The sequence below is a fragment of the Sus scrofa genome, chromosome 1, assembly GCF_054392235.1.
Source record: "Sus scrofa isolate SSC_HxYL_T2T_F1_AM1 chromosome 1, Sscrofa_HxYL_maternal_Yorkshire_Landrace_v2.0, whole genome shotgun sequence".
Lineage (NCBI taxonomy): Eukaryota > Metazoa > Chordata > Mammalia > Artiodactyla > Suidae > Sus > Sus scrofa.
Genome location: NC_139383.1, coordinates 227,014,141 through 227,036,962, shown reverse-complemented (window position 1 = coordinate 227,036,962; position 22,822 = coordinate 227,014,141). Strand labels below are relative to the sequence as shown.

General features: G+C 33.9%; 1 protein-coding gene across 10 annotated transcripts in view; it reads right to left on the bottom strand.

The window, feature by feature from the left end:
* BRD10 (bromodomain containing 10) overlaps positions 1-22,822 on the bottom strand; it is a 120,269-nt gene that overhangs the window by 22,790 nt on the left and 74,657 nt on the right. For 5 of the 10 annotated variants that reach the window (XR_014821838.1, XM_003121915.6, XM_021063912.2 and 2 more), the window contains 2 exons: positions 12,719-12,798; positions 4,316-4,405 (listed from right to left, as the gene is read on the bottom strand). Coding sequence is in view for 4 of the 10 variants with exons in the window: in XM_003121915.6 (XP_003121963.3) it covers positions 4,316-4,405; positions 12,719-12,798 (170 nt within the window). In the remaining 6 variants the exon portion in view is untranslated. Of the gene's footprint in view, positions 1-4,315; positions 9,264-12,718; positions 12,799-13,161; positions 13,303-22,822 lie in introns of those variants that run through there. The other 5 variants (XM_084986084.1, XM_084986093.1, XM_084986112.1 and 2 more) reach the window with 4 other exon arrangements.

Sequence of the window (22,822 nt, the reverse complement as noted above, 5' to 3'; positions counted from 1 at the left end):
CCAAATGTTCCTTTTCCTTATACCTGATATCTATGCGGATTTTTCATTATCAAAGAAAAAAGACAAGCCTCTTTGAAGATCTAAACTATGATATAAAACATAAGGAAATTAAAAAAATATGATAAAAAAAGAGGGCACATGAAAAATTAAGAAATTATAAACATTTCCGTAATAACCCCAAATCTTTCAATTTCGCTTATTTAGGTAGCAAAAATGTCCAATAAATTTCAAAAATAATAGGATCAGAAAAATTTATCAGTATCTTTATCTTTCTAGAAAACTAATATATTTCTTAAATTAAAAGGCTTATTTTCCAAATAAATAAGCAAAATGCAACCTTTATCTCTTAACTAAAACCACAAAAATCCTATAATCCAAATAGTAATGAGATAGACAAAATTAAAGGATTTTGTCAAGTTACAGACTTGTATTTATCTCAACCAGAATGTGTTCCTTTAAACAAATATCAGGTAGACAACTGACAGAGCACTGGAAGATGTAAAGGACGTTAGGCCCTCTGTGAATAAATGCCTAAATGAAGTAATGGGATCAAGTGAACTAAAGTAAACTCAAGAAAATTAAATCATTTTCTCTCTTCACATAGCAGAATTAGTTATCTTGCAAGAATGAGTAAACAATCTAGGTTTTAAAAGATTGCACATCTTTCAATACAATGAGTGGCTCAATGGCAAAATCTCTAAGAGATTAAGAAAAGTTTTATAGTGGAATGTTGACCTGGATGAGGAAATGGGATAATTCTTCCTTGTTGCTTTGGTAGGAAAAATTATCTGGAAAGGCTCTGCAGAGAAGAAGCCCCCAAAATCAGCATGGTGTTTAAATGAATTAATGTTAAAAACCTCTATCACATACATAATTTCTATCTTTAGTAATGGCATTTATGACAACCAAATGTTTATATGGCTTTGTTATTGAAGCCATTACTGCAGATATGAAAGCTGATGAATAATTATTTTGACTCTAAGTTCTATTTTAGTTTTGACAGGGGAAAATCAATATTAATCTTCATTTTTCTGGCAATGGTGAAGGAAGCTCACTAGGAGAGTAATAAGTCAAAATGCCTATCATTATCAGCAAGCTCATATATTTCATTATTAAGAAAATTCCTCAGGTCTTTACCATAAGCCCAGTTCCAATAATATAACTGCTTGCTTTGTAATCTACAGAATATCAGCTAGGGAAAGTACAGGACACACACAAGAAATGACAGGCTGACAATGAAGAGACAGAACAAAAGATACAAACAAAAACCTTCAAAATACAGAGCATAAAAGTTTTTCAGTAAATGTCCTAATTAGAGTTGTTGACATCAATAGATTTTTAGAATATGTGTACAAATATAAATATTAATAATGATCTTTGAGTTATCAAGAAAGGGTTAAATTGCAGTATAGTATAAGGAGGCAGGAAATTTTTTCATTAAATGATTAAAATAAGAGTTTTAGTACTAAAGATTTAGGCTTCAGTGTTGTGGAAAAATCAGTTAAGTGGAACTCCTTATTCCCAAATGATGCCAGACAAATAAATGAATATTCAATACTAATATAAATATTCAATAAAGTTAACTACTACAATTAATGTCTATCATACTATTAGCTTTTGTAAAAAACAAGGAATAACAATGAGATGCAAACTTCTATTGTCCTAAAAGTCTTAACTTTTCCTTTAGGCTGTGTGGTCATTTTCATTGATAAGTTGTTCATGAAAATAATGTTTTAGTCAGTTTAAATTAGGGGAAGTAGCCTGTATGATGGTAATCTCAATAAGATTATCCCCAGTAAGTATAGTTCCAAGAATTTCTCTTTCTTGAAGAGCAGAAAACATATTTTAATACTAATACGCAAGTACCAAGGGTCATGGACAAGTTAAAAAGTTAGAAACACAAGATCTAACCTATTAAAACCTACACATAACCTAAAATTTTCTGATAATCATGCCTCTGGGACTATAGTGTCAAGTATTTGTAATTTATGTTTTCTTCTACTCTTTTACCTGTTCCTGAGAGGGAATGCACTATGCTTATACCTCATACCACTGACAGAAGTGAGGTGTACAGCTTTACAGAAAAACTCTACGATGCCTGCAAAAGTCTTTTTCTCTTACAATACTTACCGTAAGTAAGTATTCAAGTCAGTTATGCTTAAAGCTACCCATTAAAAACAAATAAAACCCTAATTTATAATATGGGAACAAATTAAGATGCATGTTTATTAACTGAAGCATAAAAACCAATTAGGAAATTTTCTTAACAGAATGTGTTTAGAATCATGAAGCAGGGGAGTTCCTGTCGTGGCTCAGTGGTTAACGAATCCGACTAGGAACCATGAGGTTGCGGGTTCAATCTCTGGCCTTGCTCAGTGGGTTAAGGATCCAGCGTTGCCGTGAGCTGTGGTGTAGGTTGCAGACGAGGCTCGGATCCCGCGTTGCTGTGGCTCTGGTGTAGGCCAGTGACTACAGCTCTGATTGGACCCCTAGCCTGGGAACCTCCATGTGCTGTGGGACGGCCCAAGAAATGGCAAAAAGACAAAAAAAAAAAAAATCACGAAGTAGGAACGACTCACTAAAAATTAATGGCTTCTGCCAAAAAAAACTAAATAACACCCTGATTAAAAAATTATCCTTTCTGGAGTTCCCATTGTGGAGCAGTGGAAACAAATCCAACTAGGAATCAATCATGAGGTTGTGGGTTCGATCCCTGGCCTCACACAGTGGGTTAAGGATCTGGTGTTAATGTGAGCTGTGGTGTAGGTTGCAGATGTGGCTCAGATCCAGTGTTGCTGTGGCTGTGGTGTAGACCAGCAGCTATAGCTGTGACTGGACCCCTAGCCTGGGAACCTCCATATGCCACGGGTGCGTCCCTAAAAAGCGAAAAAAAAACAAAAACAAAAAGGATTATTCTTTCCTATTAAAGAACAGAATTAGCTCTTTATGAGCATACACATAAAATACATTTTAAAAAAACTTTTGGCTGAGGAGAAAATATTCTAATATACAGTTTGAGGAATATAGCACAGACATAAATTTTAAAACAACACTTAGGGTACATTCTACATCAAGGGAATGTTCATATACCAAACACTACTAAATAATGCATTATTATTATACACTATTTCATATGTGTTTGAAAATCTAGGATCTAAACCATTTTAATGCAAATATTTCTAAAACACAGTTTTCTGCATTCTCAGATTGTATATTGTACATAATGTATACTGAACATAATGTTTTCTTGTTAATTGATTGTTATTAATATGAACATCATCCCATCTCTTGGCTGTAATGATACGCTAAGGGGCAGCATATATGAGAGACTTACGAAATGCTTAAGGTTGTCTTACCCCTGTATTAAATGACCTCAGAAGACTGTACTTCTATGGTACTTTAGCTTCCTCCCTTCAGAGTTCTACTGGTATGTCCTTTCTGAACAGCATATAAAATGACTTATAAATCTGCTGATATGAAGCTTGCTATATCACTATATTTATTCTCACATTAATTCTAGATTAACAGGTTATAAGCAAAGACCTAAAGGTGGCTTTATGGCATTCCTAAGACATAAAACAAGGGATTTTTTTTAATGACAACTGATTTTTTTTCAATGCTTCAAGCCTTCCCCATTTATTTATTGGTGTGTAATTGTGTTTCAAATCTGTGATAACAACTATAAATATCAGTTAAATGGCTGTTACTGATTTAATGAATAATATAATTGTTTTACCAAATATTGAATGAGTAAAAACAATGCCCTTATACTTTATTTTCTCAAGAACAGTAAAAAGTGAAGGTAAAGATTGTAAATTTAGTATAGTGAAAGTTAAAAAAAGACCTTCAGCTGATAAAGGTTCTTAAAAAAGACACACTGTTAAGCATGTATCAAAAACATCTGGGGCAAAATGAAACAATTTACATATGCTATTTAGGGCACAGCTAATTAAAATTTTGTTATTTAGCAATAAACTTTCATAAAAAGCATATAATTACTAATTAAGAATATCTGCTAGGTAAGCATTACCCAAAAAACTACCAGAGAACAACCAACCGGTATAATGGGAAATATCTAAAACTATAACTGATATAAACCAGGCAAACAAAATTAATTTACTTGCCCCGGTACCATTTTTGTCTATTAGAAATGAAAACTAGACCACATAGGAGAAATAAAAGAAACAATGTTTCTATTTTTCATCACAAATTTTTATGTAGTTCAGGATAACAAGATAAAAAAAGGCTTTAGATAAAAGCAGGAATAAATTTTAATGCTGACAATAATAGACAGAACTTTTGGATTAACACCTACCGATTTTTTTCTACTGTTTTCCAGATCTTTGAGTTCATTCTCGATTTTTGTGATTAATTCCCTGAGTTCATCAAGATTAGTGCAAATAAGCTAAAATAAAACACAAAAACACAGCTTGATAACACATAATATAAAACACCCAAAATGTGGTAACAGAAGTTGTTTCAACACACACTGAATTCACAACTATTTGTCTTTGTAACAGCAAAAAGCAAAGAAAGCTCCACAGTTTATATTTTAAAAAGATATTTTTAAAGATATTTACTTGTTATGATGTATGAACTTCAGGCTTAGTATAAAATTAGCTGAAATGTCAACATTGGTGGTTTCATCCCACATTCCCAACTTTCAGTTTGCTTTATAATCCAGGTACTTTTTTTTTCCCCAACATTCTTAACTGTCAGCCCAGAATGACAAAGATCTGGAAACTCACCCTAGATTTCACAGGTTACTAAATCACCTTAACAAATGCTTCATCAAGCAGTGTCCTAGCAGGTGAATAAACGCACCCCCGGAGAACTATCATTTTACCTTTGCTTTGGTTTGCTAACTATACAATTTAACAAATTGCATTATTCCTGTTGGGACTGCTAATAAAGAGGAAATTCACCTATATGACTATATTCTAAGAAGGTGAATGGCCAAAACAACTGGTCTTTAGCTAGTAATTATTAATCAAACTAGTATGGCTTAATTACCAAAGTTCTAAACAGGAAATGCCAGTAACAACAAAAATATTAGTAACTACATTTCCTGTTTTTAAAAAATTATGCTGAGCTTTTCCACTTAGTTCAATATATTTAACTTTTTCCTAAAATTATTTAAGTTTATATTTTAAAAAAATCCTTGTGAAACAGAAATAGAAGATTTCTAAAACAGAGCTGAAAACACAGAGTAAAAGTTTTAGATTAATGAAGTCTTATTATATTGTTTATACTGTGTAATAATGGAAAATACTAATTAAGCTATTAATTCACAATTATTGTTTAAAAAATCAGTCTCATATTTCTTACGTTCATTAATTGCTCATAAGGATGTTGTTTTCCTAAAAGGCATATTTTCTTTTAAAAGAAAACAAAACCAAAGCAAAAGTGGGTTATAACAAGATCATTCCTAGTGACTACTGTGTAAAAAAAATGACAGACTAGGTGCCCCTAACACTTTATCATTAGGTTGAATCATATGACATCATTGATATTCCTCTGATCTACAAAAATGGTGTTACGGTTCAAACTAATAGACCATGAAAAAAATTATCACCCATAATATAGATTATAATTAGTATTAATAGTTACTAGAAACATAAACATAATTTAAAAGTCACAGAACTGACAAAGTAGGGAAACATGTATTTCAGTAACCCAAATTAAACAGTATGTGAACAATGCAACAGGACAGTAGAGCTGATATTTCTTATATACTTCACGTTACCATTTGCCAAATCTAGAATTATGGAAGAAATGCACATGTTTAAGTAGTGGACTGGCCAACTTGTAAGTGCTCTAGACTCAGATAATGTCCTCAACTTCTATTCTATCTACAAAGCCTCAGAACAATACTGGCCCTACACCAGGTTTCTAGTAAGTACTCATGGGAACTAAATTTCCTATTGTATAACCTGCTATATGACCACCATTTCAAATTTGCCACAGAGTTTGCAGAGATTACACTCTTCTCAGTGAACTTGTATTTTAGTTAGGATCACAGTACAGATTTCTCATCTGCACATATGGCAAAGCTCAGAGGAATTTTCACTTGCATCTCAGCTATCTCACTATACAAGGAATAAGGGTACATCTATAGAAACTTACAGTAACAATGAAAACACATACCCCTAACACATAAATACATCCTAAAAATGTAAAATCTTTTAATTAACAGTTAGTCATGAGATCAGCAAATTATTTGTATTGCATTTAAGGGAACATATAACACAGCTCTGATGTCAAACCAGGGATAATTTCCATATCTTAAGAGCCATATAAAATAACACTTTCACATGTTTTACCTAGTTAGGAAGCTGTACTAAATCAGTGCTTCTCAAACTTAAATGTAAGAATCACCTGGGAATCTTGTTAAAATGTTAGAATGTAGTTTTTGATTTAGTAGGTCTGAGGTGGGACCTAGGATTCTGCATTTGTAACAAGTCCCAGGTACGGTCCGCAGATTACACTTTTGAGCAATAAGGTAAGATATGGTTATGGATTACAAACCTGCATGGCTACTGAAACATTCTGGTAGTACAAAACTAAATAAGTATGAGAATTCAAAAAGATTAATTTCCAAATAGGGGATGGAATACTGAATTAAATTCACAACAAATTGTTAAAAAAAAAAGACATGACTAAAAAAAAAGACATGACTAAAAAAAAAAGACATGACTCAAACATATATTTTGTTGATTTTAAGGGTCAAAATATTTTTTGAAGCAATATTTACTTTGAAGTTATCTTAAAATAACTTAATATCTACATAACAATTTCTATTCTTTATATACTCATACCTCTCTTTACATATAGATCTAATACCTAATAGATACTCAACATATGGAATCAAGATTATAAAATTCCTGTATAAAACTATCATTCTAATTTTGTTGCTGATATTAAGGGGAAAATAATTTGATTTATGCCAATTCTGTCATATACACACTCTATCCCTTCTCTTTACAAAATAAGGTGTAACTGTGGCTTTTAAACTCAACTCAGATTCAAATGGTGCTTTATATAGAATCAATCCAATAAGAAAAGTTCAACTTAATAAGGAGAGCAGATGGATTTTTTTGAACAAAGCAAAACACATTATTAAGACTGCCTTCTCATTACCTTAAATTGGAAAAACATAGCTAAGGCTCAGAGCCTCCAGGGGTGAAAAGGAAAGCTCCAGAATGGCTCAGATTACAGTCAGTCACACTGCCAACACTCATGAGAGGAGGTTTAGCCATACTGCAGAGGTTAACAAGAGTTTTACCCTCCAAGAACAACCTCTTCGAAGGCTGTTACACTCTCCTTCAAATTAACCTTTCACTTGATGCAACCCATGACACAGTCACAAAATCATAAATCTTAAGAGCCAAAAGGGGTTTAAAAAAATGTAGTTTCATCCAAACGCTGGTCAAGGCTAAAAAGGTGTATCTCTAATTCATATATAAGCTAATCAAAATTAACAGAGCTAAAGTAACCTAAGATGGAACTGGTAGAACCTAGGACCCAACCTCCTCCTACTCTATCATATTCTTTAAGGGTTCATTCTAAATAAAACAAAAGAAAAAAAATGAACAATAACTGAACATGTATTATAGTTTTAGGATTCAATTTATACCTAAGCTTTCATTTCTATTAAATGGTAAATAAAAGGCCCTCTTTCCAATTCAAGAAACAAAATGTGTATATAGTGGAGGAGGAGTGGTCCCATAGAGATCAAAAAAACTCCCTAACTACACTTCAGAAAAATTACAAAGTAATCAATCCTTATTTTATCACTACTTCAAGGTAGAATATTATGTCCTTTGGGTGTAAGCTTAATAGATTTGAGAGATATTTACTTTATTAGTTCCAAAAAGGACACAGGTAGTATACAAAAGTAAAACATAGTAAATTAACAAAGGCAAAACAATGCAGAAAAGTCAAAATGAATATGTCCAAATAAAATGGATCACATTTACTACCATTCTAATAAAACACTCATATAATTATAAAAATTATAAGCAAAACACTAAATACATGATGTAAATTCAAAATCCATATTATATTTAAACTAAAACTATATCTGTTAAAACTATGGGAACAGGAAAATTCCTTCTCACTTTTTGTGATCACCATACCAGCAATAATGATTACTTCAACATCTGCAAATAAAGATATATGTGACATGACAAGTAAGTCTGATTAACAAGTTAAAACATGTTTATACCACTAAATAATTAAAACCAATGTTTCTCTCAATGTACTATATTTAAAAACTGAAAAAAATTTAAGGGGGAAATAAAACCCCATGGTGTTAAAAGTGAAATGAAAAACTGAAGTTGAAAATAATCATTTTCCAAATATAATGGAAAAAAATAAAAATCACTATAAAAAAGAAAAAAAGAAAATACGCATTGTAAGTAGCAATTCAAAATAACAATACAATCAAAAGGTCTTTAACTTAGGGATGCAGTTAAACTTTAATTTTGGTCCCAATTTGACACATTGAGGACAGTACTTTATTTATCCCTTAGTTTCTCTATTGGTTAAGTGGAGAAATAGTTTTTTCAGAGGTATGAAGTACCAGTGAGTTTATGTGAGTTTATGCTTATGTTTCAAAATAATACCACAGTGGGAGTTCTTCTGTGACAATGGGTTGGGGATCTAGTGTTGTCACTGCAGAGGCTTGGGTCTGATCCCTGGCCTGGGAACTTCTGCATGCCACAGGCAAAGCAAAAAAAAAAACAAAAAACAAAAAAAAAAACAAACCCACACAAAAAAACTACTATGTAAGTCTTAGTCAAAGCTGGATTCTGGATTTCCTTTGCAAAGCTTTTAGAATAAATCACACACAAGAAACAGGAGCAGGTACACATTACATGAAAGATTTGGTTACCAATGAACAGCAGAGTCATGGTAACTAAGGCTTTTAAAAAATTAAAAACTTATTGAGACTCGACAAATTAAGTTTTAAGAATACTTTCTATGACTATTATGATGGTGTACAAAAAGAGAATTCACATATTAGATTTCTCTCTCAAATATTAAACAAATTAGGAGTTCCCGTCGTGGCGCAGTGGTTAACGAATCCGACTAGGAACCATGAGGTTGCGGGTTCGGTCCCTGCCCTTGCTCAGTGGGTTAACGATCCGGCGTTGCCGTGAGCTGTGGTGTAGGTTGCAGTCGCGGCTCGGATCCCAAGTTGCTGTGGCTCTGGCGTAGGCCGGTGGCTACAGCTCCGATTCAACCCCTAGCCTGGGAACCTCCATATGCCGCGGGAGCGGCCCAAGAAATAGCAACAACAACAACAACAAAAAAAAAAGACAAAAAGACAAAAAAAAAAAAAAAAAAAAAAAAAATTAAACAAATTAAAATGAATGGCTTTAGGATAAAAATGAGCTTTTATTAAGAAAAATCAATATTCCCTTTTCAGTCTAATAGTCTTTCTTACATTACAAAAAACTGATAAAGGAAAATAAAAAAATAAGTCAATTTAACAAACTAATCAATAACTATTAAATCTGACATAAAAGATTAAATCACCAACATGTTGAAGACTAAAAATAAAAATATTTCTTGTCTTTTTGCAACTAGTGCTCAGTAGAAAACACAACAAACCCCTTAGATGTCAAATGTATAACCCACCATAAGACTACGGAGTAGGGAGGGTGAAGCATAAGTTTTCCCTCTAGTAAAATATAATGAGGCAGGTAATATTTCTTGGTTTTTCACTTTTCAAATTCTTATAGGCTTAATTATGAAATTCATGATTTATAAATTAGACCAAATCTGAGACTTATTTCAAGGCCTTAAGTTGCTGGAAAAAATGGTTAAGGTCAGTAACATATCTCTTAAATCAATTTTTAATGGACTTTGCTACTCATAAACATAGTATTTTTTTGTCTGAAGCATCTGGCATGCTTATTTGAAAAAATAAATAAGAATAATAAAACAGTAAGCTCTATCGTTTAAATCTTCACAAGAACCCTATAAAGTGGGAACTATTATGACCCCATTGTACAGATGAGGAACTGGAAGCACTGACAGGTTAAGTAACTTACCCAAGGTTATAGAGTTAGTGCTAAGATAGCACTCGACCTCAAGTAGTGTGGTTCCAGAATCTACCTGCTCAAGTGCTATCCAAATTACTGATACCCACCTAGACCCACCAAATCAAGGATGGACCCTAAGAGGATGAAACTCAGGATTTTTTATTTGTAACAAAAGCATCGGATTCTTTTTATACCATCTAAAATTTGAGAACCACTGACATAACTTCTAGGAAAAAGTGGCACAGATATGATTAGTGCTATTATAACATTCAAACATAAATACAATAGGCCTTTGCCTACCATATACACTTTAAACAGAGGTGGGATGAAGTTTAGGTATTAGTTATGTATTTAAACAAACATGGATTCTGCTAAAGCAAACAGGTTGACGACTTTGACTTCCAGCTTTAAAAAAGTCAACACATACTATCAAATTAAAACATAGTTGAGGTTAAAACGGCATTCACTTTTAAAATTCACTAGAACTTAAAAAAACAACACTACACAATTTAATTCCTGTATACGTTTCTGAGGTGCTAAATGTCATATTGCTAGAGCTTTTGAGAAGGAAATAAATACACTTATTTGTTATATAATAACCAGTCTTCTTAAATGTGGGAGACTTTCAAATAATGAAACTATAAAGAATTATTTTGAGGTAAAACTAAGTTTTGCATGTAACACAAAGTTTAATAATAGCTAATACTTTAGTTCTTCACTTATTTGAAGCAAATGACCTATTTTGGGGGAGATAACTGTCAATTTTCTTTTTGAAAAAATATCATGGTATTCATATTATAAACAAGGTATAAGAACAACTTTTCTCACAAGTCTATTCCCCATTCCTAGCCACACACACACACACACACCCAGCTCCCTCTCTCTCAAGGACACCTTAAGAACCAGGAATAGGACTTTATTTGTTTATTTTAAACACTTCAATCTAGCAAAACATGTACTTTTGACCTTAAGTTTCTGAGTAGTAAGCAAATGATTGGTAACTAACTAAAAACATCCCTTAGGACAGTGTTTTTCATACTTCTTTGCGCACAAGCCATGGCCAAAATGCACTTTACATTGCATGTCAATAAACACACACATTGGAAACGAAAGTTTATGAAACACTACTACCCTTACTATATTTGACACTTTTAAAATTTCTATTTTAACTTGGTTAGCTTAAAAAAGAAATGCTGGTCTTGCAACCTATTAAACTGATTTCCTGCCTCAATAATGAATATCACCTGCAATTAAAACACCCACAACATTGTCTATGCTGTCTGTTCTACTTACATATAAAAAGTCCATCCATTAATATAAGAATAGAGGCAAACATCAACAGAAGGCCAGATCTGTCCTGAGATCTATCTATATTCCCAGGATGAATACTTTGAGGGATTAAGGAAAAAAACAAGTGGAAAAAATAGTAAAGGCTAGCATGAAATCAGTGGAAAAATGATGATATACTATTATAGCATTAAATAACATTACAGGCACTACTAGGGGGTGTCTAAGTAAACAGTAAATACACTTAAAAAAAAACAAATATGCTGGAACTAAGGTTATTTTATATAAAAGGATTCTGTAAAAATGGCTGTAATCCATCCTAATGATGTTATTAAAAAATTCTAAAATACTAAGAAAAAAACATGTCTATTTACTGTTCATTTAAGAGTATTAAACTTTTACCAATTAGTGACTGCTATAAAAATAACAACCCCCAAATAGAATTCTTACTGAAAAAATACGTGTCAACCTTTTTGGATATATGTAACTGTTAAACGCACATTACACATTATTAGTATTTTTACAGTTATTACTCTTTTATCTTCTTCTTTACTTGAGATTCATAGAAATTCATTTTAACATCACTTTTATTTTTTGGCCATTAAGTGTTAGTTTTATAATCTAAACCAGAAATGGACTGGACATAATAATACAAAGAAAGTTTAAAGAATCATTTGTGGCAGAAAACTCATCTTTTATAAGTAGAAAATAAAACTATTATTTAATTCAGGTGAAATTCTCTGCTTATCCTAGTATCAGCTACAAACAGAAAATTCTTTATGTAATCATATGGCAATATATACAATTTTTTCTTTTTTGCAAAAATGTTTAAAAACCCATTCAATTAATCTTTACTTATTAATAGTCTCTCTAAAGTTCATATATAGCTAAGAGTTGAAAGATTTGTTGTTTGAGTTAGTAGTCAGTCTACCATTTCTAGAGTGCTCAATGAAAATAGATAACCCAGGCAATATTACCATGTTTGTTCTCGGAAGACTTCCATTCACATATTTACATATATATATATATAAAACATATACATATATATAATATATATGTTAAATCACTTCTACAAAATAGTATGGTGTATAAAAACTAGAGTTTTTTTTTTAAACTATTTTTTTTACTATCAAAAGGCAAAAAGAGAGGTAAAAAAAATTTGAAATACTAGCAGATTAAATCGTAGCTATACAGGGAAAATTAATCTAAGCTATGCAGATTAAATCTTCACTTGCAGGCAAAAAGATCATAGTAGGACACATTTCATTGAAAATATCATGTGTTATGGCTAAATTTAGCCAATCTCTTTAGGAACAATATAAACACTGAAACAAAAAAATTGAACTAAAAAACACAGAGACAAAATTGAAAACATTTACCTGAAATTCTGGTACAGAAGGTGACTTTGGGACAGTTTTCCTCTTCTTTGTGATTGCTTTTTTAGATACGGATTTTTTTCCTTTCAAGATTAAAAGAGAAAAGCTTCATAATGCTGTTTATAGCACTTCATTAACCAAAAAAAAAAAAAAAAAATTACATACAACCTTGAAAGTTAAATTATAACTAACAGATGGCTTCTAGTGAGTCAAATAAAAAATGATGCATCAAACCAAGCCTCTGTAAAGGGAAACAAACTATAACAACCTGTAACAGACATATTAACAAATGTTGTTTTCTTTATATTAGAACCAAACTACTATAATCTCCAATGTGTTGTACACTGTCAGAATTACTACAATAAGATTTGGCAAAATGTTTTTTTACTACTGCTTAGTTAAAAATCTAATTCACAACTTAAAGTTATGTACAAAAAAACCCTTACCTTTAACAATGACTTCTGTAGTCAGGAACTTGCATAGAACTATATACTCTGAAGACTACAGTCTTTATTCAAGCTAATGTGAAAATCCTCTCAGTAGTTTAGCAAACAAGGTTTTCCTTCTATCCCTTCAGCTCTCCACTCACCTAATGGCCTGCGGTTGGAGTATTCAATAACCAGTTTTAAAACAAAGTAAACATCTCCCTTTAAAGTGCACCCAGTCATTTGTGCAATCAGAAATTGCTGGAAAAATAAATCCACATTCCTAAAGAAATCCAGTTCACAACACAGATTTAAGTATACATATCTGCAGTATGTATTTAACTGGACAAAAGATATTTATGAAACCTCTGTTTTTTAGTAAGGAACATGTTGAAGTAAATGTTTTCCCCACATTTGTAATCAGCAAAATCAATTAATAAACTGTTAACTTATTTAGCAAACACAAGCTACAGTACAATTTATGGGGACAACAAAGAATTATAAAATGGAAACTTGTCCTCTACGAGTTTGCGCTAAATTTACCGTAAGGGAATAAAAAACTAATTGGAAACACTTAAAAGTTAATTTTAGTTCACAATAGTTTGTAGGCTAAAATCAGCTTAAAAATGTTTATTTTTTCAAAAAAGGAAATGAGTAAGTAGCTAAAGCAACTTTGCTGTACTATATAATTCCTATTGTTCTTTTCTAAATATTTACCTACATAGGTCTTCTTGCATGAAAACTGCGAAACCGACTGCAACATTTTATTGAAATCATGAATACAATTCCAATTTACAATATAATTGCATTTTCTTTGGTATTCTTTTCAATCATATCATAGAACTGTAATTTGGATTTCTTTGACTCAATAACATGCAAGTATATCATATCAAAATACTAATAAATTTTCAGTTGCTGAGTTTTATTTATTTATAAATTTCTTGTCTTTTCTTAGGGCTGCTCCCTCGGCATATGGAGGTTTCTAGGCTAGGGGTCTAATTGGAGCTGTTGCTGCCCGCCTACATCAGAGCCATAGCAACTTGGGATCCGAGCTGAGTCTGCGACCTACACTGCAGCTCACAGCAACGCCGGATCCTTAACTCACTGAGCAAGTCCAGGGATTGAACCTGAAACCTCATGGTTCCTAGTCGGATTTGTTAACCACTGAGCCATGACAGGAACTCCCAGTTGCTGAGTTTCAGTGTCATGTTCTGATAGGTATCAACCTACTGTTATTTGACATTTTTTTGTCCTTTTTTTTAGGGCCTCACCCATGGCATATGCTAGTTCCCAGGCTAGGAGTGGAATCAGAGCTGTAGGTGCCAGGCTACACCACAGATCAGAGTCCACATCTGCGAGCTACAGCATGTGCAACCTACAGGGCAGCTCACTGCAATGCTGGATCCTCAACCCACTGAACAAGGCCAGGGATCAAACCTGTGTCCTCAATGGATACGTGGTCAGGTTTGTTACTGCTGAACCACAACAATGGGAACTCCTGACATTTGCTTTTAATTAAAGAACCTAATTCTTGGTATCTCTATAATACAGTTAGTAACTGATTTTTAAACTGGGTGCAATAGGTACCTCTCAAGAACACTGATGACTCTGAACAACAGAATGCCTTTACCATTTTTGAAAGTCATGGGAAAAGATTTTACTGCTTGCTGACTTAAGACAGCAATTTGAAGGGAATGAAATCCTTCCTCATTCCTATTCCTGATCCCCTCCGGAGTCCTTTAATTAGCTTTTTAAAAGTAATTTAATATGGGGAGTTCCCATCAAATGGCTCAGTGGTTTAGGAAACTGACTAGTATCCATGAGCATGTGGGTCTGATCCCTGACCTTGCTCAGTAGGTTAAGGATGTGGTGTTGCCATGAGCTTGTGGTGTAGGTCGCAAGACATGGCTCGGATCCCAAGTTGCTGTGGCTGTGGTGTAGGCCAGCAGCTACAGCTCCAATTCAACCTCTAGCCTGGGAACCTCCATATGCTGTGGGTGTGGCCTTAAAAAGACAAAAGACAAAAAAATAATAATTTGATTTTTGTATTTATTTAAAAGCATGACAGAAGTCACCCTTGATATTCCCAACAATTTCATGTTGTTGACACGCAGGCACTAAACTTAAGTACTAAATTCTCAGTTAATTCTATCGGCTGTGCTATTTGAATTGATTAAGCAGCGGATGTGGTTACTGGGTATTGTTTTTAACCAAGTCATTAAGATACTTAAATGTTATTAAGTAACTAGAAGTTGTATTATGCAGTAGTTTTAAGCTCCAGTTTTGGAACTAAAATACATGGGCTGGAATATGAGCTTTAACCACCTAGTAGCTACAAGATCTTGAGCAAAATTATTTTATTTTCTTCTGCAATTTCTTCATCAGTAAAACAGGATAATATTACCTACTTTGTGAGAATTAAAACAAGTTAAAATATGTTACGAAGCTTAGACTACTGCTAGGCACATGGTAAATGATCAATAAATGTTAGCTGTTTTTCTCATCTGCCTAAACTGAACTGTGATGAGTCTAAAAAAAAGGTTTACCATCTTTTAATCTTATTCAAATACTTTTAAAAACTTACTCCTCAGTCTGGTTCTTGCTCTTATGTTCTCTGTGCTACAGTCCACTTGTACATGTATCAATTAATGTAACACCTATACACTATTATAATTATCTGTTTACCCGTTTCTCTTCCTTACTGGACTAGGACGTATTGACAACAAAAACTCTATTATTTATTTTTTTTACAGCATGTAGCACACTGTAAGTTAAGAGAAATGATCCTTAAATACAAGAATGCTACACTTCAGAAATTTCATCAGCGTAGGGATAGGAAAGGGAGGCAGGTAATTGTTTACAATTCTGAGGGTCAATCTGAGTCCAATTTTTTACTGAAGAAAAAACACTGACAATGAATTTTAATAATCTGCATAATTTACCAAAAAGTTTTACAACATGACCAAAGAAAGGTAGTAAGGAAATCAACATTTATTAAGAGCCTGCTATGTGCCATACACTTAGTAAGGTGACATATAAATTACCTCAGTTAATTCTCAAAACAACCTTCTGAAGTAAGCAATATCCCCTTTTTAATGTGGGATAACTACTGAAGATCAAGAAAAAAAAAAAAACTTACTTAAATATTACACTGTAATAAGTAAGCTCCTTAGCCAGGGACCCTAACTCCAAAGTCCAAGCTCTTTCCATTATGTAATTCTAACCTCTTAAAAAATCATAGTTACCATTTATTGATTCCTAACATGTGCCAGGCACTATGCTAGTTGCTATGCATTTGCTATTACATTCATCTTTGTAAAAACACAGCAATGTAGGTATTACCTCATTTTTCAAAGAGAAAGAAACAAGCTATAAACAGGTAAATAAATAGACAGAGAACTTACAGCTAATATGCACCAGAGCATATATTTGTACTAGATCTGTGTCACTTCCAAGTTGTGCTCTTTTTACGATAAAATAGTGCATTTTTCAGACTTTCTGCAGGGATGTAATCTACTTCTGATTGACTTCAGAATATTCCTTCTGATTAGTGTTATAAGATTTGCGTATTTGCTATTATTTAATATACCTTCAGACTATCTCAACAAAACAATGTGAATATGAATTTCCCTGCATTCAATAAAAATCAACTGTTACTTTTTATTAAATATTATCTTTTTCTTTTTCCCTTATACGGTTGTACCTGCCAAGTATGGAAGTTCCCAGGATAGGGGTTGAATCGGACCTGCTGACCTATGCCACAGCCATATTTCAGCTGCATATACCGTATCCAAGCCTCACATGCGACCTACATGGGGCTACGCAGCAGCCTGTCCCAACACTTTATCCTTAACCCCTTTAGCAAGGCCAGGGATCAAATGTGCATCCTTACAGACACTATGTCAGGTTCTGCTGTGCCACAATGGGAACTCCTAAACATTACCTTTAAAGTGAAGCATGGGATACTATACAACCACACAGCCTTTAATTGGTAAAGTTTTTATTCCAAAGCAAGATATAAAGAAGGCGACAACATAGTCTCCTCCCTCCCAACCCCCAGTAGGCTTCTCTTCCTCTATCACTTACTTGATCATACCCCAGGGCACTTACCCCCTCTCCCCTAAGTCACCTGGTCCTATAAAATACAATTGTCAGAAGGCAGTTTAAGATATATACAGCATTTCAATACAATTCATAAGCCTGAAACACAGACATGGGCAGAGAATTAGTGTTAATATGTATCTGGAAATGGATAAGAAAACCTTAATATGGCCTAGTAATTAATGCTGCAAGCACAGCCTAATGAAGCTTTTTTTTTTTTAAACTATGCTTAGAATAGCTCTAAAAGGAAGTCAAACTTAAGAGGGAAAGATATAACTAAAAATGTATTTTACACTACAGGTTAGGCATAAAATTGTAGTCTTCTAGAAAAGAGAGATACACCTCTTACTAGAAAAAAAGGTGACCGTCATTCTCAAGCCAGCTCCTCTTTCTTCAGTCTTACTCTTCATCTTTACCTTCAGCTGATTTCCTATTTGTATTCATTCCCTGGCCCCTTAGAAAATTCAGACTTCTAGGGAGTTCCCGTCGTGGCACAGCGGTTAATGAATCCGACTAGGAACCATGAGGTTGCAGGTTCGATCCCTGGCCTTGCTCAGTGGGTTAAGGATCCAGCGTTGCAGTGAGCTGTGGTGTAGTCTGCAGACGTGGCTCGGATCCCGAGTTGCTGTGGCTCTGGCGTAGGCTGGTGGCTACAGCTCCAATTCGACCCCTACCCTGGGAACCTCCACATGCTGCGGAAGCAGCCCAAGAAATGGCAAAAAGACAAAAAAAAAAAAAAAAAAAAAAAACCCGAAAATTCAGACTTCTAACTTCAGCACTCCTAGATTTGGCCTTCCCGTGCCTAAAAATTATTTTGAAACATACACTACTCTCTCACTGTTTTCACTTTAGGAATTTAATGTGAATGTCAAGTCAGACATATAAAAGTAAAAAAAAAAATGGCATTTGTATTATTAAATAGATGAATCTGGCAAGTACCTATCTAGACTGAAGGCACAGAAACAGAGTCTAAATACGACTTTTATTTATTAAATGTGAAAATCTTGGCTAATATTTTTATTTACATCATACACAAGTTTCTGGAATGTTCTACCTCTAAGCCATTTGACTTGAACAGCTGATTTTCCTTCTATTCTTCTTGCCTATGTGCAAAGTTATCATCATGCAGGCATTTTTTAACTCTATCAAAGAATTTAAAAAACTCCTGAATACCTACTTCTTTTTTTCCTTTTGAACTTAGAATACAGAATCAATTGTCAAATTTTGCTACTTACTGCAACATCTCTTACAAAATCTTATTTTCACCTGTTAATGTGACAGAAGGGTCATATAATCATTCCATATATGGATTTAGAATTTCCTGGAATTATCTAATACCCCTTCATCTTTATAAACACTGTCAGTTTCTTTTTATAGCTCTTTAATGGCATTTTAATTACCCTGCAAGACTCCTTCTAATCTTGCCACTTACTACTGTGTGCCTTGGACATGTTAATAAACCTCTCTGTGCCTCAGCTTTTTAACCTTTAAAAGCTATATAATGGGGATAAAAATAGCACCTACTTGTGAGTTTTTATGAAGATTAAATGATACTATATATATGTAGAGAGAGAGACAGAGACAGAGAGGGAGAGAGAATAGTGCCTGGCACATAATAAGAGTATGAGTATTAGCTTGCCAGTGGGTGGAAGAAGTACAAGGCATTAAAATAAAAGGACATGAAATATAATCAATCTTTTCACTCTTATATTTCAGCCTCTTGAATTGGTCTTCTAAAAATTTTCCCAATAAAAACACACAGTTAGGTTCTATAGTAATATTAACACAGGATTATACAACTATTTCACAAATGTGGCCTTGTATATAATCAAATACCATGGATTACATTACTCTCTCAATCACTCCCTATAAGTAGCTCATTACTTTTTACACAGTTGATATCTAATTTCAAGCTAATTTCCTTGCACTATACTCTTGATTCAATTATTTAAAATGGCACTACAGGGAGTTCCCACCATGGCTCTGTGGAAACAATCTGACTAGCATCCATAAGTATGCAGGTTTGATCCCTGGCCTTGATCAGTGGGTTAAGGATCCAGGTGTGGCCATGAGCCATGGTCACAGAAATGGTCTGGATCCGTCTCTGCTGTGGCTGTGGTGTAAGCCAGGAGCTACAGCTCTGATTCCACCTCCAGCCTGGGAACCTCCATATGCTGTGGGTGTGGCCCTAAAAAGACCAAAAAAAAAAAAAAAAAAAAGGCACTACATATCCAGAAAGGTATCACCCCCAAATGGCATATTTCTATCAAACACCTTCTTAACCCTCAACTATAAACTTTTTCCTTAAGTTTTTCTCTAATTGTGCTAATTTATTCAGTGACACTAGGCTTAATTTATACTCCCACTATTCTTCAAAGTCCATCCTCTATGAAATCTTGCTATATAGTACACAGTGATTTAGCCTCTCTCTGACCTTTGATTGTATTGTTTTTACCATATACTTAACAATTACTAAATGAAGCTATTTACTGTTTTTGAATTAGTTTCTTCAGCTATGAGAGAATACCACTTGTCTTATTTATTTTAACTGGTTTAGAGAAGCTAATGCCCAAAATGATGTGGTTGAGTATAATGACTATGTAAAGAGAGAAAAATCCTCCAAATTAAACTGGCCGAAATAAGATAGCACAAACTTTTTTGTAAGAATTAATATATCTTGAATCATTTTTGTCTATTTTTTTAGGTTTTATAAACAGTCCTCTAATTTTTAAAATTTCTAATTTATTTCAGTCAATTCTACTTGCACTACACAATCTATAATAGTTTATTATGGAAAACAACCAAAATATCCAAAAGGCGGTTAAATGAACTACAAAATACACATAACAGAATCATTTTAAAATGTTCACAGCATACTGTTATGTGGGAAAAAAGCAGACTGAAAAATTGTATGTACTACTCAAAAGTATAAATGTCTTAAAAGGATATGAAATATACATATTAAGTGGTTAATTAATCTCAGTTACATCTGGGTGAATCATATTATGTGTGTTCATTCATTCATTCAATAGATTCCTACATAATGTGCTAAGTGCTAGGGATGCAAAACCAGAAATAATCCTTATGGTTCTCAAGAATGTCACAGAATAGAGGGGAGACAATCATCAGAAAAACCTAGAAATAAATGCATTAAGAATGAGTTTTATACAAATTTATTCTCTGCCAATCAAAAAATGGGCAGAAGATCTAAAGAGACATTTCTCTAAAGAAGACAGACAGATGGCCAAAAAGCACATGAAAAAATGCGCAACAGCATTTGTTATGAGAGAAATGCAAATCAAAACCATAATGAGGTATCAACTCACACCAAAGAGAATGGCCATCATCAAAAAGTTTACAAACAATAAATGCTGGAGAGGGTGTGGAGAAAAGAGAACCCTCCTACACTGTTGATGAGAATGTAAATTGGTACAACCACTATGGAAAACAGTATGGAAGTTCCTTAAAAATCTAAAAATAGAACTACCATATATGATCTAACAATCTCATTCCTGGGCATGTACTCGGAGAAAACCATAATTTGAAAAGATACATGAACCCAATGACTATACTACCCAAGGCAATCTACAGATTCAATGAAATCCCTATCAAATTACCAAGGACATTTTCATAGAACTCGAACAAAATACTTTAAAGTTTGTTTGGAAGCACAAAAGACCCAAAATAACCAAAAACATCCTGAAAAAGAAAAATGGAGCTGGAGGAATCAGGCTCGCAGACTTCAGACTATACTGCAAAGCAAGAGTCATCAAAACCATGTGGTACTGGTACAAAGACAGAAATATAGATCAGTGGAACAGGATAGAAAGCCCAGAATTAAAGCCATACACCTACAGCCAACCCTTCTATGACAAAGGAGGCAAGAATACAATGGAGAATAGACAGCCTCTTCAATAAGTGGTGCTGGGAAAACTGGACAGCCACATGGAAAAGAATGAAATTAGAACTCTAACACCATACACAAAAATAAACTCAAAATGGATTAAAGACCTACATATAAGACCAGACACTATAAAACTCTTAGAGGAAAACATAGGCCAAACACTCCCTGACATAAATAACAGCAACATCTTTTCAGATCCACTCCTTAGCGTAATGACAGTAAAAACAAAAACAAACAAATGGGACTTAATCAAACTGAAAAGTTTCTGCACAGCAAAGGAAACCCTAGACAAAACAAAAAGGCAACCCACAGAATGGGAGAAAAATCTTTGCAAATGAATTGGCTGACAAGGGATTCATCTCCAAAATTTATAAACACCTCCTGCAGCTCAATACAAAAAACAAAACAAAACAAAAAAACCCACAACCCCATCCAAAAATGGGCAGAAGATCTAAACAGACAGTTCTCCAAAGAAGACATACAGATAGCCAAAAAAACACATGAAAAGATGTTCAACATCACTCATTATTAGAGAAATGCACATCAAAACCACTCTGAGGTACCACCTTACACCACCAGAATGGCCATCATCCAAAAGTCTACAAACAATAAGTTCTGTAGAGGGTGTGGAGAAAAAGGAACCCTAGTACACTATTGGTGGGATTGTAAATTGGTGCAACCACTGTGGAAAACAGTATGGAGATTCCTAAGAAAACTAAAAATAGAATTACCATTTGATCCAGCAAGCCCACTCCTGGGCATCTATCCAGAGAAAACCATGACTTGAAAAGACACACGAACTCCAATGTTCACTGCAGCACTATTTGCAACAGCTAAGACATGGAAACAACCTAAATGTCCTTTGACAGAGAAGTGGATCGAGAGGATATGGTACATATACACAATGGAATATTACTCAGACATTGAAAGGAACGAAATAATGGCATTTTTAGCAACATGGATGGACCTAGAAATTATGCTAAGTGAAGTCAGTCAGACAATGAGACACCAACATCAAATGCTTTCACTGACATGTGGAATCTGAAAAAAGGACAGAATGAACTTCTTTGCAGAACAGATACTGACTCACAGACTTTGAAAAACTTATGGTTTCCAAAAGAGATAGTTTAGGGGGTGGGGGCATGCACTGGGGGTGTGGGATGGAAATCCTATAAAACTGGATTGTGATGATCATTGTACAACTATAAATATAATAAATTCATTGAGTAATTAAAAAAAAAATGAACCCAGGAGTTCCTGTCATGGCATAGCAGAAACAAATTCGACTAGAAACCATGAGGTTGCGGGTTCGATCCCTGGCCTCGCTCAGTGGGTTAAGGATCCAGCATTACCATGAGCTGTGGTGTAGATTACAGATGCGGCTTGGATCTGGCATTGCTGTGGCTGTGGCGTAGGCCGGCGGCTACAGCTCCAATTAGACCCCTAGCCTGGGAACCTCCATATGCTGTGGGTGCAGCCCTGAAAAGACAAAAAGACAAAAAAAAAAAAAAAATGAACCCAATGTTCACTGCAGCACTATTTACAATAGTCAAGGCATCGAAGCAACCAAGATATCCACTGACAGAGGAATGGATAAAGACAATGTGGTATATATATACAATGGAATATTACTCAGACACAGAAAAGAATGAAATAATGCCATTTGCACCAACATGG